The 15,166-nt window shown below is 38.5% G+C and overlaps 1 protein-coding gene across 2 annotated transcripts in view; it reads right to left on the bottom strand.

The window, feature by feature from the left end:
- bckdhb (branched chain keto acid dehydrogenase E1 subunit beta) overlaps positions 1–15,166 on the bottom strand; it is a 198,217-nt gene that overhangs the window by 126,526 nt on the left and 56,525 nt on the right. The window contains exons 7-9 of one of the 2 annotated variants that reach the window (XM_007905051.2): positions 12,558–12,655; positions 5,824–5,934; positions 1,733–2,653 (exon numbers count right to left, since the gene is read on the bottom strand). In XM_007905051.2, coding sequence (XP_007903242.1) covers positions 2,579–2,653; positions 5,824–5,934; positions 12,558–12,655 — 284 coding nt within the window. In that variant the 3' untranslated portion in view covers positions 1,733–2,578. Of the gene's footprint in view, positions 1–1,732; positions 2,654–5,823; positions 5,935–12,557; positions 12,656–15,166 lie in introns of those variants that run through there. The other variant, XM_007905050.2, reaches the window with a different exon arrangement.

The raw sequence follows: 15,166 nt of genomic DNA, 5'->3' as shown, positions 1-15,166 counted from the left end.
AATATGATTACACTCTTTAAGATTCTGAAGGGACTAGATAATGTAGACCACGATAAGCTGTTTTATTGTGTACTGAACAGTAGAACCAGAGTGCATGGCCTGCGATTGAAGGGGGGTAAATTCAGAACACATCTGACCAGTACTGCAATCTGAACATCAAATATTTCTAAGGAGCAAAATGGTGATATTTTGTCTTGAATGAATATACTGCTAGGTAATGACAAGGCAATCAGATGTTGAATTCCCACCAGTGTGACAGCAAATCCACCATTAATTCATATATGTCTGGCATACAACTTAACACATTGTGTTGTCTAAAGCTTAGCTCTTTCCAGAATGTGGTCAGAATAAGCAGAATTATTTTCTCCTCTGTATACCTGTCAGTCGAGCTCAGCTAGTAGCACTCTAGTCTCTGAATCAGAAGTTGGGGGGGACATTCGCTTCATAGCTGTTTATGGGATACTGCTGCACTCAAAATAGCTGCCCAGTTAACACAGTCACGACACATCACAATAGTGAAGTGTTTTTCCAACATGGCATCAATCCATTCAGATTTAGGCTGAACAAATTGCTGGTTACCAAATTATATGATTAAGAGTTAATTTTTACAACTCCAAATGCAGTGAGGATTAACATTACAGTTAACTTCTACGACAGGATTCGGACATTCACAAGAAACTAAGCAAGTGTATGTAAGGGTTTCCTTTTCATATATATTGACAAAAAATAATGTTTGTGGCAAGGACCATCACAATTCATTTTTTTTAATGAACTTTAACAACAAAGCTCCAGATAGCAAAGATTTGTCTTGCCAAGTTTTGGGGTCTAAGGACTTATGGACTGCATTTATTCCATTTAAGCTCCAGCCACAAATGCAAATGAACTCAGTTCAGAGGCTGCAATTCTCTCAACTCACATAAAATAGTAAATAGTAAGAGAAAATCCTGCACTCCAATGCCTAGTATCTGAGAACTTGTCACAATTCTTTCAAATTAAAGTTGATATGAGTTAATATTGTCTCCCTGATTCATTACGCACATAACTATGCATATATGCAACTCTGTCTGATTTGGGTACTCTTAAGCATGGTGGTGGATTTACACATTTCAGACATAAAGTTGACCAAAGAATAAGAACATTCTTGCATTTGATACAGTGCCTTTCAAGTAGGGAGGACTTTACTATAAAATATAGTGTAGTGACTGTATATTTTGCAGGTGAACATGGCAACCAATTTGCACATAGCAATATCCCACAAACAGCTATGAAATGAATGACTAAACATATCTGGAGGATTGTTTGCCAGGATACTGGGAGAAACTCCCTTATTTTTTCGAGTAATCCCAAAAGCAAACAGGGCCCCTCAGTTTAATAATAAGAATACTTGCATTTGATATAGAGCCTTATCACATCTCCAAGATTTCTCATTTGAAGGAAGACACCTCCAGCAATGCAACAATGCCCCAGAACTATGCAAGTTCAAAATCCTGACATAGGGCTTGACCACACAAACTTCTGATTCAGAGATGAACGTACTACCAACTAAGCCACACTGACACCCGACAAACAAAATGAAATGCAAGGTCAATATATGAGAAATGTTATGATATAGCAACTCAAATCATAAGAGGGAATACTCAGTGCATTCAAGCAAGTTTTTTCAACATTGTATAGTTCTGGAGACACAATGTCATAGACACCAATTAAAGCTTCCCATTATTCTTCACAATATGGCTTTGAAAAAGGCATGTTATTGAAAATTGTTTACAGACTCTCTTATGCATATAGCATTATCATATTTTAAACATAATGAAATCAGCTTAGTATTAAATAAAATGTATTTACATATTTACAAATATGTTCAGTGCTCTGAGGCGCTTCCCCTTCTGAAGGGAGTGATGTGGACAAATTATTATTATTGTTAAAAAGGTGTAAGAGTTCAATCTCTATTTCGGGGTGCTGATGTAGGGCTTGCATTACTAATTAATCTACTGAAAGGAGGGGTACTAGACGTGCACGAAGAGAATGGTAGAGTTGGTAGTTGTGTTGGCACATGAGACACTCTCTCCTCACAGATCAATTCCCTAGGATCAGAGGATATGCTGGTGTAAGCAAGGGTCTTTGCTCAATTGGGGCCCATCAGACTGTGACTTGAGAAAACAGCACAGCTAATCTTTTCTGTAATCCCTCCAACCGAAAACTAGAAATGGCACTAATAAGTTGGATGGTGCCTTGCACATCACCCCAATTCATTTTCGTAACTCTTCAGAATTCCTCGACAATTCTATGAATTTCCTCCAAAATAATTCACCAAGAAGATCATTCTCCAGAATGTCCATGAAAGCTCTGTTTATCTGTGGCCATGTAGGACCAGGACCAGAAGTAGCAAATGAAGTTTTACCAACTTCATTATCTCCTTTTTCAGACTTCAATGCCTCCCCTTTGCCATCACTGTGCTGTGCTTTACTGTGTGTCCATCACCCAAAGCTGTACTATCTGTGATGGGCGCAAATGTGCTGGTGCTTGCCTGTGAGAATGGTGATGCTGACTGTCCTGGTGGGTGCTGATGAACTGAGGACTAAATGTCCAATATGCCCATTCTGGCTTCTTGCTGCTTTTCCTTCCTCCAGCTCTGGCTGCACTTCTGTTGCTCCTGACCGATCACAAGAAAACAGTTAAACACAACTGATCCCAGGTAGTATGTGGTTAGCTGCGCTTCTGTGCAGATTGTGGTACTATTCATTTTATAGAATTAACACCAAACAAGTATATAAAGTATGTCTTCATAATTTCTCATACTTACACAAACATTCATTTCAATATAGGTCTGGCTTGGAAAACTATAATGCACGTGGCATTTCATAGCTAAACATAGCCACCATGTATTGCTCACAAAGGAGGATTCAACTGATTAATGTTAATACAGCTGATTATTCCTTTGTACATCACGAAATGCTATGTTTGCCTTTGCATTGAGTGAGGTGCAGAAAAAGATTAGAACAGCTGTATATCACATTAAATGTTCAATTACTCAGATTGCAGGATTCTACTGTTCGGGAGATCAATTGCATGCATTTTTTGACATTTCATTTTGACAGTGCCTGTTATTCCATATTTACTCACATAACAGTGAATAACTACATCTAACTATAACATCAACATAGATCCAAATCACAAAACTAACCTTGGCATTTTTTGTCCTTTGAGACAGCTTCTCACAGACCTTGATCAAGAAACTGCAGCTCTTCTCCACAATGTTATCAAGGTCTATTAACTCCTCTGAGGTTCCTTCCCAGTTTACACCCAGAGCAATCATCCCTTCCGAGTGACTTTGGCATCTATGCATAATGACACCTAGTAGGACTATGATGGCATCATCCATAAAATCAGTCTTTCCTTGAGACATTCTGTGCCATTACAACCACTTGAAGTCTACATTTTCTTGTGCATATGCTTTAAATACCACTTAAGCTCATTTAATAAGCCTTTAAATTGTATTACTGCTTGTTTCTCAATATTTGCAGAACCTAAATCCACTCAAACCATTTGCTGAATATTATTTCATCTTTATGTATATTAACCCATTACTAAAAGTGACCGCCTATGCCCGATGTAAATGAAGAATAGGGTGGAAAGTAAAAGAGAAACAGAAAGAAAGAAAAATCACTGGTGGCACATCCAAACAATTAAGTCCCTAAAGCATATTAAAACATTTTGGATCACTTTAGGCCAAAAGCAAATTGAAATATAATATGAACAACATAAGACATGGGTTTTGTCACATGGTGCTAAAATGTGAGAAACCACAATCATGTTTAGAACAGTGTCAGTAACATGCAGTTAAACATTGCTAATAATGAAAGATGTTAGACAGCATGAACCAAGCGTACATAGGGATAATGGATAAATGGCAGTGATTTTAAGGAAGGAATGTAATGGTTTAGAACAGTACAACAACAACTTGCACTTATATAGCACCCTCCATTCAGGGTACAATTTCAGCGAGCTTAACAGTGGCAGAGCCGGGGATGTGGGTGGGCTGTAAGCACGGTCGAAGAGGAAGGTCTTCAGGAGGGACTTGCAAAAGAGGAGGGGCCAAGGCGGAGGGATTGAGGAGAGTGTTCCTGAGTTTTGGTGCGTAGTGGCTGAAAGTGTGACCTCCGATGGTGGGCCGGGACAAGCAGGAGGCTGGTACCGTCGAGCGGAGGCGCCTGGTGGTGGATTGGGGAGTGAGGAGGTTGGAGAGGTAGGGAGGTGCCAGAGAGTGAAGGAATTTGAAAACAAGTTTGAGGATCTTGAATTCGATCCGTTCGGTGATGGGGAGCCAGTGGAGCCTGGCCAGAACTGGTGAGATGTGGGTACAGAGTTTGGTCAGGGTCAGTATGCAGGTGGCAGAGTTCTGAATGAGCTGGGGGGAGACCGGCAAGGAGTGCGTTTGAGTAATCTTGTGTTGAGTCAGAGTACACTGTGATTGGATTACAGTCGTGTGATTACTCCAAGTAGTTAACATTCTTTGTGTCTTTTTCATCTTTTGATTCAGAAACAATTGCTTTAAGCAATAAGTTTAATGACTACAATGTTATATATACCCCTTCACGCAAAGAATAAAAGTCCTTACGTTTGGTACAGCTCCTTTCATGTCAAGAGGACGCCCCACAGGATATATTGTAAAGTGGAGTGACTACATTTGTGGAAAGCGGCAGACAATTTACTCACAGCAATGTCCCACAAACAGCTATGAAGTGAAGGACCAAGTTTATTTGGAATTTGCTGGCCAGGACCCTGGGAGAAACAACGTTCTCCTTTTGAATAGTCCTATGGAATCTTTAATATCCAGCTGAACGGGCAGTTTAACGTCTCGGTTTAATACCTAGTCCAAAGGATCGTGCCTCCAGCAATGCGACACACTGGAGTGTCAGCTCGTACAACATAAGTTCCAAGTCCTTGGGGCTTGAATCATAACCTTCAGTCTCAGAGGTGAGAATATATAAATATTTATGACCTGAAAGTTTCGCTACCAAAATGTCTAGGATTAAAATACAGGAGACAACTTAGACACTGGAGGGAGAAAAGTTAGAAAAATAATTTCTACATTTTTACAATTATGGTTAATAATGCATTTCATAAATCAAGAATAAATCATCAGTCTAAATCACAGTATCCTCTTAAAAACTCTAAAACCCCTCAAATTCTGGGAACTGGTAACCACAACTGCTACTTGCAGGGAGTTCCAGAGATTCAGGACTTAGTGGTTGAAAGCACAGCCGCCGATCATGGAGCAGAAGGGACGAGGGGTGTGCAGAAGACCTGAGCCAGCTGAGCAAAGGCGGCAGGCAGTGGATTGGGTGTGAACAGATTGGAGAAGTCAAGAGGATACAGGGCATGAAGCGATTTGTAAGTGAGAGTGAGAATCTTAAAATCTATCCATTCTGCAAAAAGCCAGTGGAGCCTGGCAACAACTGGGGTGATGGGGGTACAGAGCCTGGTGAGGACATGTGTTACAGAGATGTGTATCATTTTGACCTTGTTTATAGTGGAGCTATTATAAACTGGTGAGGGAAGACAGGCAAGAAGTGCATTTGAAAAATCAAGGCGGGAGGTGACAAAAGCATGAATAAGATCAGGTTGAAGACAGGCGATGTGGCAGAGGTGGAGGAAAGCAGTCCTGATAAGAGACCGGATGTGGGGAAGAAAGTACAGTATACTTTAAATACTCTATACTCTGAAGACATAACCATTTATAAGTTATTAGAAACTTTTTGAAATGTGTATATATACATTTATAATACAGCTCACTTTTTCAGATAATTTATTGAGGCTTACCTTGCACACAGTCTCAATATCCCAAGGCAAAATTGTTTTCAAATCAATTACTTCACATGACACTCCAAGCTTCTCCTGCGCCATGGTGGCCACCTCTCGCATAACATGAACCTGCAAATGAATTGTATTCACTATAAAAAGTCCTTAAGAAAGTGGTTGAGTGGAAAGCATCAATTAAAGTTATAAGCATTATTAAATCAGTGGACGGATATTTTAAAAATACAGTTATTTCTACTTTTGTTTTCATCTTTAAATTAAGAATAGCACCACTTAAAAGACAGACAAAAACTGCATTGAAGCACAAGGTACCCAACTCAATAAAATTATGTCAGATTTGCTTATTTGTGCACAATCAAAATTTTAGGTTGTGCAATGTCTAAACTTAACAACCCTAAAAAGGGCTCACATTCCACTAACTCCACTAGCAGCTGCTAATAGAGAAAACATCAAAACAATGTTTGTTACTGTTTGTTTCTTCAATTCGTGAAGATCCAGTCCTGCGTCAATAATCTATCCATAACATCATCAGACCCATACATTCAGAAGAGCAATACAACAGCATCAGTGTGATATTATAATTTTCCACATTCGTTGTGGCTCTTCTGAATGGACACTTTGAGTGGGATTTACTCTCTCAAATCTGATTTATAAGCAGCTCTATGCTCACTCACTCAAATCCAATTTATAAGCAGCTCTATGCTCTGACTTCCTGGCCAACAGGAAATAAATCAATATTTCCAAAACTAATTTCATGAGAATCTTCACTTGCAACAAAGGGAGCCTTTTCTTTGCAATCAATCAGACTGGATTCAAACACATGTATCAAAGTGTTATAAACACTGTGCCAGTGCTCCTCCATGATTTTTACTTCAGTAAACTTCAATTCAACTCTTCCAGAGCTTTGGGTAAATTTACTTGTTTGGTAATGAGACCACTGATGGCATATTTTTGCTATTGATGGAAATTATACAACAAAAGCTGATCTAGTCATGTATTTATGATGCATCCATATCAATTGCTCACTGTTCAATCGGTGTGCAAGCGAGGATAGCCCATGGGAGTCAAGAAATATCATGGTCCATAACTTACAGACACAGAGTCCTGTAGCTCAGTGGTTAGAGCACTCGCTTCACAAACAAAAGACCTGGGTCGATTCCCAGCAAAGCGAAATGTTAGGCAAGTTTCCTTACTCCACATGTCTCTGTTTATCTAGCAGTAAAATAGGAACCCGGTGGTTAGTCAATTGATGGATCGCTTTTCCAGGGGTAATAATACCTTCAAGTAGAATATAGTAGTAATAAATTGGTCACTTCAATCCATGAATGTTTGTGGGACACTGCTGTGCGCAGTTGGCAGCCGCGTTTCACCCACAAAAATATACAGTCAAGTCACTTTACAGTATATTCTGTGAAGCTCTTTGCGACATCTCGAAGATGTAATAAGGCACTATATCAAATGCAAGGATTAATATTATTATTATCCTCTTTATAACCTACTGTACTAAGGACATTATAACTGAATTCATCTGTATTATTATAGTAATTGTTGTTTCTATAGATTTTTTGAGGTGTAATTCAATCTCAAGGGTACAAAAAAAAATACAGTAAAACAATTCAACATAATGCTGAATACACACGCAACAATCCATAGGAAAATCATATCTGATGAGAATTTTGGAGCATTGTAGCCATAGGGTACTCACTCTCTTCATTTACCCTCCGTACCCTCCATCAAGATTAGGCTATCATCTGACAGGAGAAAATATAATAATAATAATCCTTGCATTTGATATAGTGCTTTTCACAGCGTTTCACAGAATATACTGTAAAGTGAATTGATTGTACATTGGTGGGAGAAATGCGGCAGCCAATTGCGCACAGCAGTGTCCCATAAACAGTCGTGGATTGAAGTGACCAATTTATTATTGTTTTTTTCTTGAGGGACTGTTATCAGGCGTGTGGAGTAAGGAAACTTGCCCAAGGTTTCGACCTGCCGGGAATCGAACCCAGGTCTCTCACTTGCGAGGTGAGTGCTCTAATCACTGAGCTACAGGACTCCTGTAGGCTTTTAAAATCATAACCACGGCCTTATTAAGATCCACATATCTTTGTCTACTTCTATAGTGCATATAAGCCTGAGTAACTTAAAAAGGAAAGTATATAGGCTATCAATTTGATGTAAACTAATCTCATCCTATCTTAAGCAACGTCTTCATATTTCAATTAGGCACAGCACCAACCACCTTTCTCCAAAATTAAGTTATTTCTATCACTCTGTCTCTGCCAACGGTTTATCCTCCAGCCCCCCCCCCCCCCCCCCCCCCCCACTGTCACCTGCAGTGTCCCCAAGGCTCTACCTTTGGTCCCTCCTTTGTTTCATTAACATGCTTCCTCTCGGTGATGTCATCTGCAGACATAGGGTCAACTTCCAGACCTATGTGGAAATCTACTTCTCTTCCCCCAGTCATGTCCAAAGATCCATTGATGTTCTGATCACTTGATTTTCAGACATCAAAGCCTGGATGAATGCCAACATTCTGCAGCTGAATGTCGACAAGACAGAAGCCATATTCGCTGGCTCCTGTCAACATCATCTCACCTACTGCTCTGACCTTCTTAAACTCCATGGCCCATCCTTCAGACTCACCTAGTTTTGATCTCTAGATGTCCTTCCTGACACATCCAGCCCCTAAGCAGGAATGCTTTTCTCGACTTCTGTCACATCACCTTCTTCTGACAATACCTCACATCCATTGCAGCTGAAACCCTTATTTACCACAACAACAACTTACATAGAGACCTTCACAAGTGGTAGTGTCTCAGAGCAGCATTACTTTCTGCCTCAATTTTTCCAATGCCCTTCTGGTTGGTCTCTCCAGCTCCACCATTCACAAAAGATATTTAATCCAAAACTCCACCACCCATATCTTCACCCCTATTAAACTCCAGACCCCCATTACCCAAGTCCTTGCCAGTCTGGCCTCCTGCATTTCCCTCTTTCCTTATGCTCCACCACTGGCAGTCATGCTTTCAGCGTATACACTCCAAGACTCTGAAACTGTCTGCCTCAATCTCTCTGTCTTGCCCTCTCCTTGTCTGTCTTCAGATCACACCAGATCACCTTCCCCTTCAACTATGCCTACGGTCACCTCCCTCTCTCTGCCTGGCTGAAGACAAATGTAAGGAGACAAAAAATATCAATTCAGAAAGGACCAAAAGGCACGAAAGGAGGGTCAAAAATATGGGTCAAGATAGAATTTTTTAATATTGTGGCATAAATCTATTCTCCGACACAATAAATAAAAGTGACAACCCCAAAGTCAGTATACTTGTACTATGATTCACTCCAAATGTCTGCCTCTTTCTTGTATTTAATATTATTCATGTTTGCAGCTCAGTTTAATCAATCTCCTGAGCACATTCCAGTGAACCTTGCTTTAATTAAAGTTGTGTTCAATGTAGAGCTGTTAAAAAGATCAAATTACTTGAAAAAGTAGTTATTGAAGCTGAATGTTGTGTTGCTTCCAACTTAAAACATTACTGTTGGAAAGACTAAACTGAAATCAAATAATCAATGCCAGCTCTGCAATAAAAAGCCAACATACAATACCAATTCAAAATGAGATAAATTTCAGCTCTAAATTGAGTTCACATGAGACCTGAATAAACTACTCAAACATATGTCTGCTACATAAGTGGGAGAGTTATCAAAAGTAAATATATAATTTAAAAAAATGTATTTGTTATAGTGCCTTATCACGTCTTTGAGATGTCTCACAGTGATTCACAGAATATACTGTAAAGTGAATTGACCGTATATTTTGTGGGTGAAATATAAATCGCAAGAGTACTTTTCTTTACTCTGTCTTGAGACTTTGGGAATGCTGGCATTTTAGCTAATGGGGAAAAGAGGGAACACATCGCAAAGAAAAAAATTGCCAAAGAGAAACTTTAAATGGTTCAAACTAGTTATGGATTAGTCACGTAGATTAAGTGAAAGAAGAGAAATACAAAAATAGTGAAATGCCACTGATAACATGAGAGAATAAATGGAAGGAATCCCAAATGTTATGTACAGGATCAGATTCTAGAAGATGTACAGAATCCTAAGACTACCCTAAGAGAAAAGGGTGATATCCTCGATTTGAACATTAACATATTCATTTTTATTTCTAAAGGATAAATAAATGTAAGACATTTTGATATTTCTTATCACATTAAAGACTTGAGTAGAAAACAAGTTTATTTCTAGAGGGAGAAACCTGGAACATGAGACTCTGGTGAAATAATTAAGCATTTGGAGCAACAAAGTACATCTGGTAAATGTTCCCTGATATAATACCCCACTGGCTTTAAAGTATAAACTCGATGAACTGAGTAGCACAGCAAAATGTCAGCAATATTCAGAACAAAGATGTATTATATAGGAGAAAGGGTAATGAGTCCCCTCACATGAATAACAGGAAATTAATATATATTATCTATTAATAATAAGAGCAAAACTGGTAAGCAACAGATTAGAATCTGAACATAAGAACATAACATATGAATTGCTAGATGAAAGAAGACCAACGTCTATCCAATTTGCTTTCCACCATCCTGGCAGTCGCATTTACATGTCATGTCCCAAACTATATACCGTAGCCCAAGATTTTTTAAAAAAAAGAAATCTATCTAATTTGCTTTTGAAAGAATCGACACTTTCTGCTTCCACAGTCTCCCTAGGGAACCTGTTCCATACATTTACTATTCACTCACTGAAATAGAGTTTCCTCAGATTTGTTTTGAATTTACCCTTCTTCAATTGCAGGCCATGTCCTCTGGTTCTACTTTCTGGACAAGATGAAACAACTTATCATTTCACCTTTGAATAGGCAAGAGGATGGGTTAGAATGTAGATCTGGAAAAGATTGTATATATAACATGGGGCAAGACTCACAATGGAGAATTTGAAGATGAGGATCTTAAACTCAATTATCTAAGGTACTGGGAGTCAATGGAGTTTGGTGAAGACGGGGTTAAAGAAATAATAACAACAATATAAAAATAATCCTTGCATTTGGCATAGTATCATTCATGTAAGAACATATTGAAGCAGTTTGCAGTATATACTGTAAAGTGGAATGACTGTGTGTTGTGTGAGCGAACATGGCAGCCAATTTGCACGAAAGCAATGTCCCACAATCAGCTATGGATTGAATGACCAATTTTATTTGGGGTTTGTTGGTAGTCCACACTGAGCAAGTGTGAGCCTCTGATGTACAACTTTAAACTGCTTAAAATGGATCACTCGTGATCATATACTGATAAAATTATTATTAACTATAACAGTCTATTTACATTTACAATTTTCTATTGTAACAAAAGTTGTATTTGTTTTTCCTTGGTGTACTAATTCATACTTTGGGTTGGATTGCAGAGCAATTAATAACCAGAGGATCAAATAAAACATTTTTGTGTAAAGTATGAAATGAATTGTTGACAATAATTAAACGTATTAAAATCAGCCTAGCGTAAATAATGCAACTCTTGTTCAGGTGTAAATGTATGTCCCACTCCAATATTTTTTTTGTAGTTGTCAAATAATCACAACAGAATTTATGTACAACAAAATATTTATGTAAAATTCCTTGGGGGACTCAAGAGTATACTAATTTATTCCTCTGCAGTTATTAAAGTCAATAAAAATGACCTGAAATCTTCCAATCCATTTCACATCTTGTTTTTCTAACCTAAGGCAGTAAGATTTCCCTACATTCCTTGTCCATCTGTGTGCACCTGAGATCATTACATTTGCATTGATAACATTTGGTAATTAGATAAAAGCTGACATTTCAATATTGAATAATTCTCTTTTAAAATTGTCCAACTAAATCTGACTTCCTGCTTTGACCATGCAATTGGTCTTCTTCCCTTTTCCCCCCCACCCTGATCTGGTTCCCAGACAGCTGTGTAAAGTGCTTTATGACATCCTCCCAACATGAAAAGCACTATATTAACATAAATTTAAATGTGCCAATCATGGATAGAGAAGCAGTAAGGTTTGATAGCCATACTTCATTTACTGAATTAGGGAAGAGCTCCATGTAGAGCACTTCATTATAATCTGGATTCACTTATAATGTGATTGGACTGCGGACCCTGACATTTTCTTACCTAAAAATGTAAAATCCTGACTTGCTATCCAAATTATTTGCCGCACGCCAAATCAGGCTTGAAATCCTCGATACATTTCAAAATGCACCAGCGCAACAACAGAGTTTGAAGCGCGATGCTGCATTTTGAAGCATGACAATGTGAATTCAAGTGTAATGCACATTGTTAGAGCCAGTTGGCTTTCTGCACACATCTGCAATGAGGTGAGCAGTCATGTCATCAGCAGTGCCATGATGTAGAGTTGCTGACCGGCAGACCTTGCTCCTGATCATGCCCCGTTATACGATGTAGTGGAATCCGCCTCATTATAATGAGGTTTTATTGTATGCTTTTAAGCATAAAGTGAACAACATTGATGTCACGCAGAGGAACATTTACTTGCCTTGAAGTGACAATTTTACATAGCTCATTTTTACTAATTCTCTCCCTGGCGATTTAAATGTCACTTTATTTAGCACAGCATGCACTAATTTCTATTCTCTGCCTTTCAAAATCATTGTGCCCTGCAGGGTATGTATTTACATGAAGTTTAATGGACTCCATGGGGAGCTTCAAAGGATAAAATAAATAGATACTGACCTGGGTTCCCCAGGCAACTAGTGTAACATCACTTCCCTCCTGGAGCACTTCTGCTTGAGAAAGCGGGATATGGTAAGCCTCCACAGGAACTTGCTCCACTGAGTGAATTAATAAAAATAAAGAAGAACAGATTAGTTTGTATACATCTCGACAACACAACTACCACTTGGGAGATTATTTTAATTTTATACATTTGTAATGGAAAATTCATGTGGTGATGCATTTATTCCAGTTGCAACCACAAGCTTTTAAGTTATACACTTAACAAGACAAACATATTATTCAAATAACATACATTATGCAGGAGATAGTTTAGGCTAGTAACCCCTGAATATGTTTGGGAAGCAGCTTTTGACTCTTAAAGTGATGGGGTGTAGCCACACTATGTGCAAACCAATTTTAGACATCCTCAAAGCGTGAAAAGCACTACAATATTAGAAATTATTGCTGTAATAATAGCTCACATATATAAATATTCATGAATGCACACTACTGATTGTTTTATGTCAGAAGAGGGAAGGTGTTTTATACTTTTTATACTTTTCTACAATGTAGGGATAGAATCAGATAAGGAGACAGGCATAAAGAGAGATAAAAAGAGAAAGCTAGAGTGAGAGAAAGGCAAAGTGAGAGAGATAAAGTTTGAGAGTGGCAGAGAGAGAGAAGAGCTGCCGACAGTGATACGAGAGTGAAACTATAATTCCTGTTGAACTGTATATCTCATAATGTCCAATTATCCGCATTGTTTGCTTATCTATATCGGGGCAGGACTCAATTAGTAAGATTAATCTGCTCTCCACTGTACTTCCAGTTTGCATTCCCTTAAATAAAAGGATCAAAATCATTAGAACAATCAGAATAAAAAGATCAGAAAAGGAAAGGAAATGTGAAAGGAAATTTAAACCAAGGATCACAGGATCAGAATAGGCGCCAGTTGATACAATACACGTGAACAATAACTTGAAAGTGAAAGTGACGAACTTGAAATTCAAATTAGTAGAACAAAAACAAGTAGAGACTGAGCAAAATTAGACAGAAAAAAAGTGAAATCGGGTATGTGCAAAGTGAACAAACCCCAAGAACTGATAATAAAAACAAATGCTAGTCATTTTGTAGCCATTTCACGGATAAGCATCACTATCTATCACACTATTACAACACTATCTAAGGCCCACATGGAAAATAAGACAGCACTGCAGTGTACAGAGAGCTTTTTGAGGATAGGAAGTTTAATTTGTGACTTGCAAATGGCATTTTTTTTGTGTGATGCCACAGTGCTGTCTTGTAGAATCGGCCCCTTAGTGTATGTGGGAGAATTAAGCAGGACTAGCAAGCTGGAGCGTTACAAATGCTTTTGTGTTGACGCAGATGGTCACGTAGGTAAAGTAGGAGAAAGTACTCAATTAGTCATTCTTTTTAGGAATTCAAGTCTGCTGAGGTAGCACTTGCATGCCTTTAAAATATTTAAGTTCTTGAAAAAAATTCCAAATCGGGATTCATCCACAGAGTTCATAATGTAGGGAGAATGACTATGAAAGGGAAGGCAGAAAACTCATTAAAGTATAATTAGCAGTTGAATGGCGGTGCGAACAAATGACTCCAGAAATTTGGAAGTACAAACTGTAAAATAATATTAATAATTCTTGCATTTGATATCGCGCTTTTCACGTCTTCCAGACATCTCAAAGGGCTTCACAGAATAGACTGTAAAGTGAATTGACTGTAGATTGGTGGGCGAAACATGGCTGTCAAATGTGCACAGCAGTGTCCCACGAACAGTCGTGGATTGAAGTGACCAATTTATTTATTTATTTTTTTCTTGAGGGATTATTATCAGGCGTGTGGAGTAAGGAAACTTGCCCAATGTTTTGCCCTGCCAGGAATCAAACCCAGGTCTCTCACTGTGAGGTGAGTGCTCTAACCATTGAGCTACAGATCTCCACAAATGAGGTCCAAAACCTTTTTGAGGGGGACGGTGGATGATTAAGATGATATCTAATGTATTTATCTGTGAATGCCAAGCTTGGAATCCTTTCTAAATATTCTACATAATGGTATAATGGTATATTCACTAGGAGAATTGGAACCTTAAAAAATGTTCTCTCAACGTTATTCTAACATGGAGTCCTGTAGCTCAGTGGTAAGAGCACTTGCTTTGCAACTGAGTTCAATTCCAGGCAGGGCGAAACCTTGGGCAAGTTTCCTTACTCCACACGCCTAATAATAATCCCTCCAAAACCAAAAACAATAATAAAAATTGGTCATTTTCAATCTACGACTGTTTGTGGGACATTGCTGTGCGCAATTGGCTGCCGCGTTCGCCCACAAATATACAGTCAATTCACTTTACAGTGTGTTCTGTGAAGCGCTTTGGGACGTCCTCCCGACGTGAAAAGCGCTATATCAAATGCAAAGATTATTATTATTATTATTAACATTGTAAAGCATGCCACACTGCCACCATCTGTTAAAAATACAGATAGCGTCACAAAAATTAAAGCCATGTACGCCTCAAAACAAAAAGCATAGAATGAAAAACATCCATTTGACCATCACTGTTTCTGGAACACACAAATCCTTTCCTATCGCGAACTCCATAACATCCACTA

The sequence above is a fragment of the Callorhinchus milii genome, unplaced genomic scaffold, assembly GCF_018977255.1.
Source record: "Callorhinchus milii isolate IMCB2004 unplaced genomic scaffold, IMCB_Cmil_1.0 Scaffold3, whole genome shotgun sequence".
Taxonomy (NCBI): Eukaryota; Metazoa; Chordata; class Chondrichthyes; order Chimaeriformes; family Callorhinchidae; genus Callorhinchus; species Callorhinchus milii.
This window is presented reverse-complemented; position numbering and strand designations above follow the sequence as displayed.